At 38.8% G+C, this 18197-nt stretch overlaps 1 protein-coding gene across 1 annotated transcript; it reads right to left on the reverse strand.

Annotated features, from left to right (window-relative positions):
- Window positions 1-160: 160 nt before the first annotated feature.
- On the reverse strand, window positions 161-16510 carry LOC119738589 (plexin-B-like). Its single transcript, XM_038213496.1, has 24 exons — window positions 15335-16510; window positions 14238-14444; window positions 13742-13867; window positions 13217-13332; window positions 11792-11924; window positions 11005-11158; window positions 10534-10633; window positions 10282-10399; window positions 9816-9950; window positions 9125-9220; window positions 8858-8966; window positions 8241-8431; window positions 7650-7804; window positions 7124-7238; window positions 6511-6647; window positions 5097-5264; window positions 4510-4606; window positions 3558-3785; window positions 2839-3015; window positions 2302-2506; window positions 1486-1653; window positions 1115-1195; window positions 517-698; window positions 161-274 (listed from the first exon to the last, which is right to left on the reverse strand). The coding sequence occupies exons 1-24, from the start codon at window positions 16466-16468 to the stop codon at window positions 161-163; spliced, it is 4446 nt and encodes a 1481-aa protein (XP_038069424.1). The 5' UTR covers window positions 16469-16510.
- Between the last annotated feature and the right edge of the window lie 1687 nt (window positions 16511-18197).

An 18197-nucleotide genomic window follows, 5' to 3' on the forward strand; every position in this document is an offset into this window, starting at 1 on the left:
AATGCATGTCCCCTGGTATCTCTGGTGCATTAAAATTATTTTCGATGAAACAGCTGACCGATTTCTCTCGGAAACATCCGAGGTCTAATTTTGCTTTTACTCAAACACACATATAAAGAAATTTGTAAAAGCCCCAGATGATATAGAAGAGAGGATACACTTACATGCAATTTCTGGCCGCAAGATCTCTGTGTACAAACTTGTGCTGAGCCAAGTAACTCATACCGAGTGCAGCATGTGAGGCAAACCTCATCAGCAGAGATGTCGCCAAGGTCTAAATTAAAAGTAAAAACCTCCAATGAATAAATAAATACCACACTCAGAACAAAACACATGACATACTGTTTACGAAATGGGACTGCATTTTGTTTAATAAATCTGAATATTAATTATCAAACGTAACAACATCTACCAAAATTACCATTAAGTCAGTTCCAAACTCATGCCACTCATCAACAATTCTTTTATCGAACCTTCATCTACTTATTATCGACATTGATCGCTCCTGAATAATACCTGTTTCTTCTTGACCAGATATGTCTTGAGGTCACCGTTTGCCATGAAGGGTATCACCACCAAGGGGTTTTTGTCCGCGTCAAAGGTCAACCCCAGAAGCCCCAGCACGTTGACATGGTCGAAGGTTTTCATGATCAGGCCTTCCTCCAGGAACTTCACCACATTTTTCGGGTCCGAGGTGTCTATACATGCAAAAGTAAGGCATTTATATGTGATAACTGGCACGCCCTGCTCACATTTGGCCAAGATACAACACAAAAACAGGAACTTGTATTTCAACTTATTTTCATCACCACAGAAATGCAATAACCCAGTGACACCGGAGAACATTCAATTCAGTTCAAGAACATTTTACAACCAACAATTCGCAATTCTGAATGAAAAGACTCTTTCAGCTCTTTCATTCAAGACGCACAACGATTAATGTTGTTTAGTTCCTCTTTCTCGGTATAAGGTCATCCATATACTCGAGACCAAAATTCATAGCATTTTGAAATGGGCCCTTTTCAACCGAGGAACAACATTTCAATGCTTTGTTTCGAATCCATACTGTCATAGCAAACATCTCTCTCAAATGGCTGACATACTCGTCACCAACCTTGCACTGTCTTCACAGCCACAATTTGATCTTCTCCGGACGTATCGTGTAGAACAGCTTTCAGTACACGCCCAAATGCACCTGTAAAATTTGGTCAAATGTATTATACTCATCTGTACTGATTATCTTTTGCTGGTACCGAAGACTAGCCAGCTGGCAGACCAACCAACCTACCGACTTACTAACGGACCCAGCGACTGGCCGAGTCTAAATAATTTCCTAAAGGTCGAAACGTGAAAATGTGTTTCAATCACGCCAATAACGGTTTGCACACACAGCCCCTTTATGTAGGCCTCTCCTTCTCACGTAAAATAACAGCTTACACTTTGAACTCATGAAATGTTCATTGTTTCCTCGTACAAAGTCTCTACCTTGTCCGAGAGTCTCTCCCAATTCCAGTTGGCTGAAGTCGATATGAATGTCGTCGGGAACGAAGCTGACCTTGTTGTTCAGGACAATGCGCTTTTGTTTTGGCTGAGCAGATTCCGACTGTTTCTGGGATCTATACCACCTGCGTCTTTTGACGTGGGAGTCAATTTCTGAAGAAAAGTGATACAGTGTCGCATTAACAGTAAATAACGTAATATATTGGTAGGTTTACGAGCACGTTCAGGCTTACAAATCAACAGACAAAACAACCTTTGCATGCTACACAAGATTCACAAGTTGTCTAAAATGGTAAACACAATCTTGACAAAAGAGTTTGATATTTATTTTTTTTTTTGTAGAAAAATTTGTTTCATCCTGTCTACAACTTGACAATTTACAGTCAAATGAGGAGCATGCCATTTGAATTCTTTTGCCATGTATTTTACCATCAAAACCGGCTGCCCGTTAGCAGCCATCTTGAGAGTTTTTTTAGAAGTAGAACATAATTTAATACGGAGACGTGCAGCTACGTACTGTTTAATTTTTTTCTAAACTATCATAATTATGCTTGAAAATTAGGAATTGATAAGTAGCCGGTAAACACAAGTGATGAAGGATAATTGGCTTTGAAATTTGAAAGGGTTTCGTGTTGTTTACCATTTCGCCGTCTTCCGATCAAGTGATTTTAACTTACAAGAGCATACTCATATAGACTGAGATGATACTCTCTCTTCACCGCAGTTTTGTGCACCTGTTTCTAGCACTCAGGAATTAAATATTCGAGTAAACTGAAGTCATCTCTTGCCACCAGCACTTACCGAGATGAATCGCCACTATCCTGCCCAATAGTCTTCGGTCGTGGGTGCGCTTCCTTTGCAATTGTTTGCAATACACGAAGGTAGCAGCGAGCAGTATCGCCATGGAGAGTGGAATGACCAAACTCGGTACAAGTATAGCGACAAGTGGCACCGTACTTGGATAGACCAAGTAGCCCAACCTAAATTGTAAGTTATTGTGGCGCACCTATGTAATAATACAAATGAAATGATAAACAATTCAACAACTGATTAGACTTAACCAATTCGTTAATGTCGACGTTATAATAATTACTTTTGAAGAAACAATCAACAATGAAAAAGTAGTATAATTACGTTTTGGGGAGAACTGGCCGAATTTTGGGCGTTTTTGAACCTTTCGGATTGAGTATAACAGATGTTCAACCGAAAAAGAAAAGGATAAACTTCCCCCTTGGGGCCGCAAAAGAAGGAAAAAATCTAACAACAAAAAGAACACTTGACACCTAACCTCCCCAACCCCCACCCTCTGATTCAAACATCGATCCGCCTCTAACTTACCCATACCACAGGCAGACCTTTCCCGGTATCTTTTCCCATGAAGTCCCCGGCTGCTGGTGCCTCATCGGGCAATTCACATACCAGTGATTTCTCACTGATCAAGTTGACGTCACAGCTCTCTTCGCCGATCGTCACCTTGATTTCTACAGCTGTGATGGCGCTTTTAATCCGCTTGCCCTGTTAAAGCATCCACAAGTAATTTAAGTTAAATAGTTTTAAAGGAAATTTATTGGTATCTGCATTGGTATATTTCGGAAGAATTTAGTCTTTTCGGTTGTGACAAAATGTGCAACACTTGTTTTATTTCTAAATAAAAAGGTCATATAGCCGTATCACACGTAAGACTTTCTGTCGTTTTTCATGTATTTATTCCTATACACACCGTGTGAGGACTGAGGTAAAAAAGAAAGAACCTTAATTGTTATTTCACATCACATCTAGATTTGCTTTGCAATAACTGATCTGAGCTAATGAAGTTTTGTAACTCAGCAAGAGTTACCAAGTTAGGCCTACTGTTTTTTGGGAAGATCCACTTAATTCAGGAGGAAGAGATATCAAACTTGAATTTATCCCTAGTCACATATGAGAGGTGATGTCACTTCACAAAGCACTGTGTAAGTGTGCTTCTTGCACTTTGACCGACAGACCCCATATCTACTCATAGAAAAAAACACAACAATGAAAAGGATAAACACATAGAATAAAACACGTATACCAACCATGATTGTCAGGGTTTCTCCTTCTTTGTTCTTCGTACCACGTTCAAATTCATCATACTCTGGATCCTCAACGTACTCCAAGTCGACACCGTTATCCTGAGACCATGTCAACAGTTGAGTGACCCCATCCATGATGAAGCCAAAGGTCAAGTTATCATTGCTTATGTTGAGGTCTGTTATGTTAGGAGACGGGCAACGCATCTCTGTTGCAGATTTACCTTGACATTCCTGCGAAATAAAGACCCACATCAGTCAGTTGACAATTCTGGTCAGCATTAGCTCCGGTTGACAATGGCACCTCTCTTTGTTTCTACTTTAAAACAGAAATGGTTTTTGATGATGTAATGGCTGCCACACTTAACATAGTACCCTTTTTGCCATTTTCACATTTAAAGTGGTCGTTCGCGGTAACTCAGCAATATAGAAGTTTTAAAAAGTTTCCTTTTTAGGATCACTGGATCCTCAAAGAACTCCAGGTGGACATCGATATCCTCAGACCATGCCAACAGTTGAGTGACCCCATCCATGATGAAGCCAAATGTTTCATTGATCTCTGACAAGGTCTGTTATGTTGGGAGACAAGCACAACATTTCTGTTGCAGATTTAACTTCACATTCCTGCAAAATAAAGACGCCATCAGTTGACAATTCTGGTCAGCATTAGCTCTGGTTGACCATATGGCACCTCTCTTTGTTTCTACTTCAAAACAGAAATTTGTTTCATGATGTAATGGCTGTCACACTTTACATAGTTCACTTATTGCCATTTTGTAAAAGTGGTCGTTCGCGGTAACCGAACAAAATGTAAAAAAATAAAGGATTTAAAAAGCTTCCTAATTATATATGTTGCAATAGTGGAGCAAGTAGATAGAGATCGGTGGTTAAGGGGAGGTTGAGCAAGGATAGGGCAGATATAAAATCATTTATTCAGAGATCAAAACACATTTCTCACCTCCACTTTACGATCACCGTTTCCATTAGTGACAACGATTTGACGGTTTCCACTTGTGTTTAGAAAAGTGCCAGTAACGTTCAAAATTCGACCACCCCTGACAATTAGAAACACCGATAGCAAATACTGAAAATAAGTTCTACACTGAAAGATACTGGTTGATGTATAGAATCAATTTAAATAATTTAGAAATGTATACGCACATGTTCACTTTTGATATAATAATAATGACATTTTGAAGTTTAGAATAAAGCATAATATTTCACTGTTCACTCAGTTATCAGTATCTTCGGTGATAAGATGATTTGTAGTAACCTGCTTCTTAAAACAATCAAGCATAAATTTGGCTGTAAGCTTGCTGTCTTGAAAGCGTGCCTTACAATAGAAACATAACATTTCACAAAATTAATACCTAGACAAACATTTATTTTTACTCCATTTTTTGTTTGCATTTAAAAAGTTTTAAAACACCGAAATTCTCTTTGGACAATACAGTCTGTAATGATTTACTAATAATGTGGATGATGCCAATTGAAGTATATACCCCATGATAAAACAGATGAAGACAAAAAATCATGTAGACTCACGAATTGATGCTTTTCAGAGGAGACACCTTAGTAATGGTGGGATTCTCAGTGTACGTGTACATATCTGATGAGGTTCTCATGGCCCCATCAAAGGAGACTTTCACAACACCTTGATATCCAACTTGGCCAACAGGGGTTGTGCATTCTAGCATGAATTCAACTGGTGGGCTGGATAATTTTGGAAAGAAATAAAAATCACAGTTAAGTTTTCTGCAGAGATTTTTACCAGGCGCGGTTCTACAGGAGGCTGGGGGGTGTCTTTAGGCCCCCAAATGTTGTCTAGCCCCCCCCCCCCCACCTCCAAAAAAAAAAATTCTATTGAAAAAAATGCCAGTAGCCAATGTAGGAATTTGACGTCACATGCGACTTGTCTCCCCCCCCCCTAAAAAAAATAAAATTGAAGGGGGCATTTGTCCACCGTTTGGTAATACAGTGTGCACGATTGTAAGACTTTATCAGCGCTCCTCATAGAAAATATGGTACGAGGCCCACTCCCCCCCCCCCTCGGAGGCCTGATAAAAACCGGTCTAAATTTCAGCACGCCTCCAGGCAAAAATTTCAGAATCCACACATGCTAGCCCCCAACAAATATAGGCTCTAGAACCGCGCCTGGCGTAAACTTAAATGCATCTTTGTGTATGATGCTCCTTAATACTGAATGGATGTATAGCAATGTCTCAAGGTTATTCGAAATTGGACGAATTTAGAGCAATTCTACAGAATAAGATAAAGTAGATTTTTATAAAAGAATTTATAACTAACAAAATCCCTTAAAGGTGGGAAAGGGAAGGCGATCGTGAAGTGAAGGGCCCGGTTCCTATATAGGGAACAAAATCCACTTTGAAAGTATTGGACCTACCAAACTAGTTTACGACATTCTCAATAAACAGGTATGTCATAGACAGAGGGCAGGGTTTTGATTTTTTGAGGGAAATTTGGGGGTAAAATGACGGTGACAGCGCGGAGACAACACGCGACCCGAAAATAAAGATGGCGATCACCGCGCGATGTACCGTGAGCACGCACGGCGCGCCGAATCGCAAGGCACAAACCGCGCAGGAAAATCGTGATTTCTACCCTAAGAATCTGTTCAAAATTGCAAAACGGGTGTTTGATTGTAAAGGTGAATTTTGAGCAATGAAAAATATTTTTGACTCTAATTTGATCAAAACAAAACAGGGGCCCTTCACTTCACGATCGCCAATGTTGTACCAATGTTGTACCAATGTTTGGGAGATCCCTCTTTTCCCTGAATTAATATTATTAATAATAATTATCGTAAAAAGCACTGTTATTTGTTTTCAATGAATGCTTCAATAAATGTCATTCCAGAGGGAAAAATTAGACAATACTCCGATTTTTGCCGTATGCGCAACAATTTGAATAATGATGTGCAACGAAAGAGACATAATACCCTGTTATGTTGCAAGGTTTGTCGCCGATGAACGCTTCAATATCGCGTCCTGTGTTGAGAGCTGCTCCATTCACACTCACTGCCGTCCCACCGGCTTCTGGGCCGAGGAGGGGTTGGAAATCTGTAATCATTGGGTCCTGTTAAGAAAAACATGAAAACATTTCTAGAACTGTTTTTGTCTATCACACAATTTCCACAACAATTATATTATTTTTATATTATATTATTGTTGAAGTAAGTATTTGCTAGATATTCGTGCATAGAATCCTCGAGTATACTTGATTTTAAGTATGTTGGCGTTTCAAACGTAAATCTGAGATACGTTTGAGGAAATTCACTCAAATGCCTGGGATTTTTCCAAATATCCTCAACTCAAACATAACATTTTTGGTGTAAAATTATCAACTAATTCAGCTAAAGTATATCTTATCATTGCTCCAGCTGACATAATGCGGTGCCGCACTGCTCAGAAAAGAACATTCGTGAACAGACCTCTTTCGTGATCATACATTCCGTGATTACTATTTCAGTGTAAAAAAAAAAATTCTTGGACGCTTGTTCATTCCTCAGTGGCTGAGTCAGTGTAAACGAGTGCGTGCAGGACGTGACTTACTTTGAAGTTAAAGTTGACCGTTCCTGAGCTGTGTTGCATTGTACCGTCTGCACCCACGACTGTCAAAGTAACCAACTCGGCTCCTTCACTTTCTGCTCTCGTTCTGCAGCTGACACTGAAACATAACGTAATACGTGACATTAAGACAAGGAAGTTGAGCAAACCTCCTCAACCTCATCCACTCTGGAACTAATACATGGCCTATTAAGTAAATACTATATTTGTTAAGCACAAAATGTCTCCTTTTAGATTTTACAATGTTCCACAGCACGGCACACGTGATTGTGAATTGAGAATTCTAAAGGGAAAATGATTAGAAATCCAAACAATTTTTATGCACAGCATACCGCATCGCCTGTAAACGATGGAAAAAAGTATTATAACTGACAGAGAACAAAATACTTCCGTTAGAAAGTTTTTTTTTTTTTAATATGTTAACAAAAATACGAAAAACTTAATAGATGGCCATTAGTCAAAACTTGGATAAAAAGGTAATGTCCTTGCATAAGGTATGATTTGACCCTACCTTGCTCCAATTTGGTAGTCTGAGTTTAATCCAGCCAGATCACAGGGCTGATTGCCAACCATCACTGACACGACATCCTCAAATCTCCGACCGATATCAGTTCCCATCACATCTATGACTGTGTTGCCTTCAATCGGCCCAGTCAAGGGAAATACCTAATGCGTGATTTGGAAACAATAATAACATAACACATCAAACCAAGTACATGTTACATGAAACAATGTATTTCAATACAACACATTATTAGTAAAGATGCATTGGTACATGCTCTTAAAAGACAACTTGCTCAGCTAGGTGGCTCATATGCAGTCTTCCATGTAGGCCTACTTTGTAATTATGATAGGTCCAACACCTTTGCCTATGCAATCATAACTTTTTTTTCCATCGTGCACATAACAAAATTTTCCTTTTTTCATTCTGACACAAAGGCAGTGCTTCTGACACAAGGTGTGCTTCATTTGGTGGCAGTAGTCTTTGATACTTTGTGAGAACTATGGACAATTACAAACATGTTGACAAGTAGCATCGCCTGCAATATTAATAAAGAATATTCAAGCGAATAATATTCAGCTGAAGAGTTTTATTACCTACCTCAGTCAGAACTGGATCAGGGCAGTTCAATCCATTATCCAAAGTCACCCTTTTTTCACTGCAAATTTCATTCAGTTTACAAACACCAGCCACGCTGGGCATGGCACCACACCAAACACATTCAAGCGCTGGGCGGGCTGTAACACAACGGCTGCAGTCTGGCTTCTGGACTTCACACTTGTACAACGTTACTACATGAGCAGAATACAAGATAATCTCATGTCTTTCATTCAACTCGACATTTTAAAGAACAACCTCCTATGCAAAACTGTTGATAACAAACGATGAAAAGCACATAAAGAGTTTATTTTAAAAACTTGATGTACCCATTTCCCTCCAAAAAAGTAAAAAGTTTGCACGGTTCTGAACTTTAAATGCTGAGTAAGCGCAGTTTAATCAGGTTTATGGACGCACGGACACCTCGAGAATTTAGAGAAGATCCCAGGTGTGGTTGTTTACGATTACGTCGTAATACGATAACCGGCGGTCATTGGTGGAAAGTTCTTCCGCGTACATGTAAATAGCATGAAATAGTTTGGCGTCGCGTCATTCTCGATTCCACCTCTGACCGGAGAAAAGGCACTTTTTTGCTCATGAAATCATTCTTTATTCCTTACCGTCAAATCCATGTATGTCATCTAGGATGTGCGCAACACCGCTTGTGTCAGTCCATGAAACAGACAGTTTCACTTCCATCTCTGGTTCGTCATTAGAAAAGTAAGTGTACTGTTGAAGGCAAGCATGCAAACAACGTTACCTTTTAATAACTGAAGCTGAAAACATCAACATTGTGTCCGGCGAGCATGCAGAATAAGTGATTACTTTCATTTTTATTAAAGAAATAAGCAATCCAAGGATACAATACAGGTTTCAGGATAACCTACAGCCTTCTCTTGGCATGTGATCCTATCTCCATTGCGGTTTGCATTAACAGCCTGAGATGATCCCTCAACATCTAAGCTGCACTGATAGCTAGAAATCTGCACATGAAAAAAAAAAACGGTGTAACGACCAAAAAATGGTTGCCAAGTTAAGAGTAAGGAAAGAGTATTAAAAACTAAGATTTACTTGGACTCGGTAAAAGGTCTTCGAAAGTAAGCTCAATACTTGACATTGCGATGCAAGGTTTACATTGCATGCCACCTAAGGGCGGTTCAAGACTAGCGTATCATTCAAATATTAACCTTTATCTAAGCACACGCAATGTTAATGATTATAATAATATATAGGGTACATAAAGCATCTGCAGACTGCACCGACTACACTGACCTCAAGTTTACATATACGGTCAATGATAACTTTGCAATTCGCTTTGCATTTAATTCAATGTCATTAAGAAGGTCAGATATCTAGTCCCATGCCATTTAGCAAACTATATCAGACGGTATTCCAAGGGGGACATTTTATATTCTTCTAGGGGATGGTAACTGGTCTCAGAGAAATGTGGGAAACTGCTACTACGCTATCAGGTATTAACAGGTGAATGTTCTAATAGACGGGGTTAACGTGGACATCAGTTACAGATTGTCATTGTTTTTGTTTGTTGTGTTTTTCTTCAGACATTAATAAACAAACCTCAGTTTCGTCTGGCAGGTTTGAAGTCATGACAGTGATGTTCCTCATAATGTCATTAGGAAGCAGAACCTGAGCAGTCTGGTCCAGCAGTTGAGGGCAAAACCCAGGTCCTTTGACTGCAGAAGTGGTTGGATTCTGTGGATAAACGCCAACAAACAACAAACAATGTCATGACCTCCCCCAAAATATACACCTGCTTCGATCTTAAACTTATGATCAGCAGACATCTGATAGGAATGGGCTAATTTCAAAAATAAAAATATAATTTTCAAGTACTTCCATGGGTGGTTAATTGGAGGAGGATATCCATTACAATAATTGCTGCCATTTTCAATAAGTAATGCACAAAATAAGTATTTACTGAATAGTCAACATATAGGATTCTACAATCAAGAGATTTAAGTAAACTAATAATTTTTCCTTTCCCAAATTTGTTTTGGTTTAGCTCGAATATTTTTGTTCTCACGTTATTTCCAGTAATGATGATTTCATTAGCACGTGTGCATGTGGAGCTTTCATGAGTACATCTGTTCTCAAACAAGCACCAATCGCAGGCCCAGCGACTACCAGCGCAGGATACACAGCTACATAATCAACCAAAGAAAATTGCATTATTCATCGATTAAAAATATCACAGGCAAATGTGCTGAGGGGATATGCAATAAAACAACCTAAAGGGAAACAAATTAAATTTCAAATACAAATGATTTATACTTACGAGGTGTGCGTTGAGCACTCATAGAAGTAGAAGTCGGTGTCTACGAATTTAACTGACGTTTCAGATGACTCGACACTCAAATCTACTTTTACTGCATCATCTAAGAAATAAATAAGAACAAAATCCCTTGTTTTGTGAGTTGAAACATTCAATTCGAAAATGAGCACATATCTGTTTTAAATTGCCACGAGTTCAAATCGATTTTTGTGGGTACAAAATGCAGACATAATTGTCGTGCTAACAGTAAGCATGTCAGTGAACTATACTGAACTGCCTATGAACACATTCTCTAAGTTGATATCCTTATGATTAGCCCAATAATGCGATTGAATGAAAAACGACACGCTGGTTCACAAGCATCATTTTATTCTGGAATGGACTAGAAGGAAACTACAAGTCGACATTTTGAATGCTTGCTCTGTATATTTTTGCCCTGAATACATTCATATGGATGTCTCTTATTGCACTGGCCTCCTTGCTGAATGGCAGGTATCCCATCACTAGGAGGTGACGTACACTCTAGTACTTCACCATTCTTCGTAGCTGGAGATTCGAATGAACCGAAATGACATTCATAACTCTGGCCTGTCCCTAGATCAGGTAACTGCTGCACAGTCAGGGTGATCTAAAAGTGAAAGTAAAAAATATATATTTAAATATTAATATCTATTTAATTAATATTCAATTAACTCCAAGAGTTAGCTCCATTGGTCAGGGGTACTAAAGAGAGAGTTAAAATAACATTTTGTGAGCTCAAATGACTGAGAATGAGCGACAGGTATAGTACATGAAGCACGACATTCTGTATCATTCCGACGCACGATAAAAAATGTTCTCAGAGAGTCACACATATCAAAACATAATAAAGATGGTGTGACATGAAATATACCGTTCACTGCACGAAGCCTAAATTCATTCAGAGTACAGAAAATAAATTGCGCACAATTTTTACTCATCACAATTAAGAAGGCAAAGTGCATGGAACAATATGTGAAATTATATACAGATGAAAACCTATTTCAATTCTTGAGATCCCTGGGAAGCAAAACTAAAATTATTAGGCCCTATACATGTACGTCGTTTGTACGATAGGCGTCGCATTGACGTAAAATATTTCCACATATCCGCCTGTCTGGATAAGTCTATAACAAATCAGCACTTTGAAGTAGGCCTAAGTGTTTAATTTCTAAAGCAGTTTTCATTGTTTTTACTATAACGGATGCAATAAAGATCTAATTTAAGAGCGTCTGTCTCTCACCTGTTGCTCAGTGACTGTAATTGGTAAGTTATCATAGGGCGCTACATCGGTAATATTAATGCACTGAGCAGCATTGTAGGCCAGCCATCGAGTAGATACATCAGGTGATGGACAGTCTGAATATCTCGTACATCTAGGCAAGAATTCAATGTTATCATACGACCAGGGTAGCTTGGTAGTCGACAGTGACCAAAGCAAAAACCAAAATTGAAAAACATGAAATGTCATACTTTCCAGATTTCATTGAGAATAAGTAGGTCATCACTGATTTAGATGGATCGTACGAAATTTGTTTCACGTACAAATAATTGCAACTTCGGACAACCGCAGCTCATCGAACTCTGTATTTGTCATGTAAATAAAATGGAAGTTATTTTAGGGACACGATCAACAACTAAACTGACCAACTATAGGAGCTCGCCCGATAAATGACTTCCCTTCCAGAGTGCACAAAAGCTTATTTTTTTACCTATACAGGGTGACCTAAAATCATTGCCTTTAAAAATAAAAGGTCGGTGGTTTTTTATGTTTTGGGTATCAGATTAAAGCTGAGAGCTATTTCTTTTAAATACCGAAACAATCATGAAAATAGCACTTTGGGTTGCTGAGTAAACAGTAATTATGTAAAAGCGGTTATTTTTCATCCTGTACACAAAAAATTACCACAGTAAGGGATTTTCACTGTACCTATTTGTGCATGTCCAAATCCTCACAAACAACACGGCACATAATATGACAAGAGACCAGAGTACAAATTAATTTGATGGAAATACCTTTTACTTTCCACCTGAACAGGTATCTCATCCTTTTTAGTATCTCAGTCCTATTTTAAACCTTTTCAGCATCACAAATAATTATGTCCAAATATTAAAGACGAATTAAGGATAATTGCACAGTAGGCTTACAGTAAAATGTTTCACTGTTTGAAGTATTATGAAAAATGACTTCTTTTACATAATTAGCATTTTGTCAGCAACCCAAAGTGCTATTGTCATATTTTTTTCAGTATTTGAAAGAAAACACTCTCAGCTTTAATCTGATACCCAAAGCATAAACATCCACTGATCCTTTTTTTATGCTAATGTTTTAGGGTTGCATTTTTTGTGGTACATCATTAATATAGAATGGAAAGTTTGTGGTAACACCATGTCTTTTGGGTTGTGTGGTTTTGACTCCGGCGACGTTTCGAACAGTGTGCTCTATTCGTCTTCAGGAGACTGCCGGACTCTTACTGGTGTAGTTGTTTTAGTAGTGGAGGCTTGGATTCAGCATCAGGAGGATTCTTGTGGAGGACCATTACAATGATACAACATGAATCATACATTTCCATACATGTTGCACCACGTCTGAGTGGTGACAGACTACCGTTCTTACAACTCTGAAGTTACTTATCAAACTACTCTGGTGGCATCCCCTATGACTTACCTTCGTTCCAGAGTGCACCATCCACAATATGGGTCTCCATCATTCCCTGCATCAGTCCCAATACACATTTCGCATGTAGTGTATTGGCCGCAATTCTCCACGCGAAGCTTCACCAACTAAAGTGTAAAACATATTGTAACTTTTTTAACAATCTTAATGTTGAGAGAAAAAAGGCATTTGATTTCAGCAGAAAAGTTGGGTTTTTTTCTTTCAATCTTGAATTTGGTTTTCACTTTACGTAGCAAAAAATGGTGATGTTTAATATGTTCATTTGGCCAAATTGCTAAGGTCTTAGTTGTTAAAGACCTAAATAATAGTAACTCATGGTTTCCATGGCTTTTCATAAATGACTGAAAATCTAGTTGCTGTAAAAAAAGAAATGTGCTTGTCAGCTTAGCTTTTGACTTTTTCCCCTGCCAACTTTGTCTTCTTTTCTGCTAATGCGACAGGTGAAGCTAACTGGAGCAGGGATAGTAATTATGTAGTTAACAGCAGTCCTCCGTGGCAGGTTAGGTATGTGCTTACCTTTTGTTCCGTCAAGAGAAATAGTACACGTGTTGATTCATTAACCTTGATATCTGGCAGAACTGGACTGGTATCAACGCTAATGCGTTCATAAAGTCGGCTGGAAGTGTTACTTTCCATATGAACCTAATGACAAGATGACACAAAGGACCTTAATACATCTGTCTACATTGTACATAGAGAGTTAAGAAGTTTGACATGGATTTGTGGATATTAACATAAGGTCAACCCGGCATGCACTGCTTGCCTTAAGTGTTTGTTCAAGCACTATAGTTCATGCAAGCCAATTTAGTAAGACAGACCAAACATATAGCTTATTATTTCTCATTTTTACAAATCAATAACTTTCGAGAATAAATGCGTCCTGCTAAAAACTGAAGTCTCGAGTGCATGGGAAGTACACGAAATGGTTTGAAATAGAACTGTTGCTACACAATCCAATTTAGGCTCTACGACGCCTTCAGTCATACAATTCAACCGATTAGGGATAATTTACCTTGAGTAGATCTCCACTCGATGTTCCAATTAAAGTGATGGTGTGGTTGACTTCTATAGTGGTTATTATGGATGACATGAGAGTACCAAGCAGCTCTAGAATTGCCGTGGATAGAACGGGGTTTATGCCCTTGGCGTACTTGAATAATGGCGTTTGATTTTGATCATTGGTCACGGGTATGCAGAAATAGCGATCCAGAATTTCAATCTATAACGAAAGTAGAAACAAGAAACATGATTAAAACAGTTAAAGCAATATCGTGGTTCGGCAGTGACAATTATCAAGACACATTAATCCAGGAAGTTCCAGGAGAGTCGTTAATTGATGAAACGAGAATGAGTGCTTTAGCGTGTTTATTGATGTATCAGCCAGGGGACTGTTAAGAAAGTTGCCTTGTTCAACCATCCTCCATGTTTCAACCTATAGTTTGCACAATTATTGCAGAAAGAAACAGTTTGAACCGTTGTGCCTACAGAGTAGCAGACATCAATAGCAGAATAGCAATGGCAAAGAAGCGCACACTGGGCCTGGTCCCTATCTGGAAAGATGGAGGCGTCGATACATTGTCAAAATGTTACATTTTATACTATTTTGCAGTTTTTCCTCTTCGCTATTCTATATTCACTCGTTGTTGCGAAATAGCAGCATATTTTGCACGTATATAGTGATTAAATGATTTGCAATGACTAAGACGACTGTAGACGATTTTATTTTAGGTTAGGCAACCTGTGCATTTGCGTTGGGTTGAGTTGAGTCGGGTTGGATTAACGTCACAAATGTACATGTAATCCGCCTTTTGATTCGTAGACGTGCAATTTACACTGCATACCTTATGCTCTTCAAAAAGTGGATTTTATTTACTTTGTATTTTTTTTTCGGATTTTATCATTTTGGACACAAATAACCCGCTCCGTGAGAGTCGAATTGTTGTCTATCAGCAGCCAATTATTCAAAATTTGTGAAGAAATACTTCAATGTCTCATTTTATTGCTAAAAAAACAGAAATTGAGGTGTTACTCGCAAACAGCACGGGGAATCCATCTTTGAATCTTATTAGAGAAATGGCAGCATCTTTCTTAATATGCTTCTGTACTCACCCCGAACGTACTGCAAAAAGAACCCGCCAAATAGTCAACAGAGTACGTATTTCCAACCTGAATACACCCCCGCACTGCTTCTTTGAAGGCAGCCAAGATATCCGTCATCCTGTACACACACAATGCTGAGTGATCGATGGGTACATCACTGGTACCCGGAGCTCCTTGGTTCCTGGCAAACACAGCATACAGCACCTGCTCGTCTGCATGGAGACCCAATGATGCCGCTAGATCAGGTCCTGCTGGTCCAAAGTGAGCTGCTTGCACCAAGCTGTACACACTGCCATCTGATCCACTGCATTGTAGGGTAATTTCTGTGTAAGCGTCCAGGTTTGGACCGTCCTGACAAACTCTGCTTATCTTTGAGACAAAAATATTGAGGTCCTCTTTTTGGGAGACAACGAAGTAAGTGAAACCACTGAGGTCAAATGCTGCAACGTACTTACTAGGATGTTCCATAGGGAAAACGCTGAACAGGATGGAATCATCATCATATCTCGCCGATAAAAAACTATCAGTGTCAAGGTTTCTTCTTGTAATTGGTCGAAAGTGTCTTCGAGAGTCAACATTTTCAAGACTGTTTGTTACCGCAACGTAAAACATTTCTTCTCCACCTCGCCCTTGAGTAAGCATCCAAACAGTAGATACATCCTCAAACCCAGCAGCAACGTTCGAAACTGACTCCATTATTACGTTATTAATGTCCCGCAACTGTCGTAACTGACAAATACCATTATACACACCGCCACAGGTTATCAAACTGTTTGGCCGAGTACTGTCAACTACCAGTATCTTGTTGTAGTTATTTGTAAGGTGGCAGGGCATCACACTATCTGGCCTGCTGTCATCACAGGTTGAAACAGTCTGTATCTCGTACAAACTACTGTTCAACCTGTACAACCAATTGACAGCCCCAACATACACATCGCCATGGTCACTCAAGGCAAAATGGTTGAACTTTGATGCCCGTCTTTCGTTTTCACCCACGATATCAGAATTGTCAAAGCTGGCCAACTCATAGTCTGACAGGTCTCCGTGCCACTCAGCTGATGTGATAAAAACATTTATGCAGATGACGCTCCAAGACAGAGCAATTGCCCACAGGAGGGCGGAGTGTCTCCTACAAGACTCCATAATATTGAGTTCATGGGGATGTTTGAGATGGCAATGCACCGTTTTGTACAATGCAGTGGGTCATAGAGAAAAGTCAATAGCCACAGGCTGTAAAAAAATAGATAAATAAAAATTACCAAGGTTTACAGTACAGTAAGGGAATCAATACAATGAAAAGATTTACAGATAAAGGATGGTTCTCCTTATTTCTAAATGATTTTTTTTCACAAACGTTCTAACTGTTGGTTTTGCACAAAGTCAATTTCTGGTTATGAAACGAATGTCCAGATCTGATCTTTCGGACCCTTGTTCAGAGCCTAGAAATTTCAAGAAAAAAAGTTCTCGTTTGTTTACCTGAAAACTATACAAAAGGGTGAAAATTAAATACTTTTATGATTGAAGAGACAAAACAAAATCCAAAAATAGGACTGGATGTCGATTTCATTGTTTGTATCGTTCTGAAAAAAAACCTCTTTCCACTTTCGTGGAAAGGAAAATGGAAAATGTTTTGGTGTGATACCCAAAGGCAGTTGGCTGTTGCTCGTCTTTAAGAAATATTAGTTCGGAATTCACAATGATTTCTGGTTAACATCGATGAACTGGATAGTTAATATCATACATACATACTTACATACATATAGGCATTTTTATAGCGCCCCACAAAGATCGGAGCGCTTTAAAAAAGCTGACGAATTAATTAAAGATACAAACAAAAAATGCATTGATACGGATACAAAAAACTATACAAGCAAAATAACATATGGCATGATTAAACAAATAAATGGGTTTTGAGTCTATTTTTGAAGAGCTGAAGTGTTTTGGCTTCCCGGATGTTACGGGGTAGGGAATTCCACAGCCGGGGAGCAGCAGCTTGAAAGGCACGATCTCCAGTACGCGACTTAGTTTTGGGGTTATGGAGACGTTTTTTATCAAATGATGAGCGGGTGGCATAGACAGATGTGTTGAAAGAGATGAGTTCTTGGAGATATGAAGGTGCCAGAGAGTTGATATATTTGTATACAATGACAAGAAGTTTGAAATTTATGCGTGCTCGAATTGGTAGCCAATGAAGGCGACGTAACAACGGTGCGCTCGGATGGTCACGAGCAGCAAGAAAAATTAGTCTGGCGGCCCTGTTTTGTAGCCTTTGCAGACGAGTTAAGTCACCTTCATTGGCACCGTAAAGCAACGCATTTCCATAGTCAATCTGGGAGAAGATTAGCGACTGAACAGCCATTTTACATGTCTCTTACATGTCTATCATACTCGGTTCTTCGATTGTTCAGCAACCCGGATCTATTACTGCATTGGCCTTACCAAAAATATCAAGCTGCAACAATATTAATGGTGGAAAACCATTAACAAGGGTAGCAACACCTTTAAAACTTGGATTTTGTTCAAACGGGGCTTTTGTTTCTTTTTAAGAAAAAATGGCCTGTGAAAACACAAACCAAGGAATACCTTTATCAAATATAAAATTTTATACATGTGCATACAAAGTTTAATGTCACGTGACTTTCATGAACATTTTTACAATACTGGCAAAATTGAGGAGAATTATTCTGAAGAATTTGGAAATTCCAGTCTAAAAAAAAAATTCTCGAAGGCTTGAGATGTTGAATGTCTTTAAAGCTGGATATTAAACCGAAATGTTGTCGTCCTTTTTGTCAATTAATCGTGACCTCTTTTCGTTGATGTTCTATACAGATTAAATCTTAAATGTAACCCTTAGGGCCTATCGATATATTTT

The sequence above is a fragment of the Patiria miniata genome, unplaced genomic scaffold (assembly GCF_015706575.1).
Source record: "Patiria miniata isolate m_02_andy unplaced genomic scaffold, ASM1570657v1 HiC_scaffold_3, whole genome shotgun sequence".
NCBI lineage: Eukaryota > Metazoa > Echinodermata > Asteroidea > Valvatida > Asterinidae > Patiria > Patiria miniata.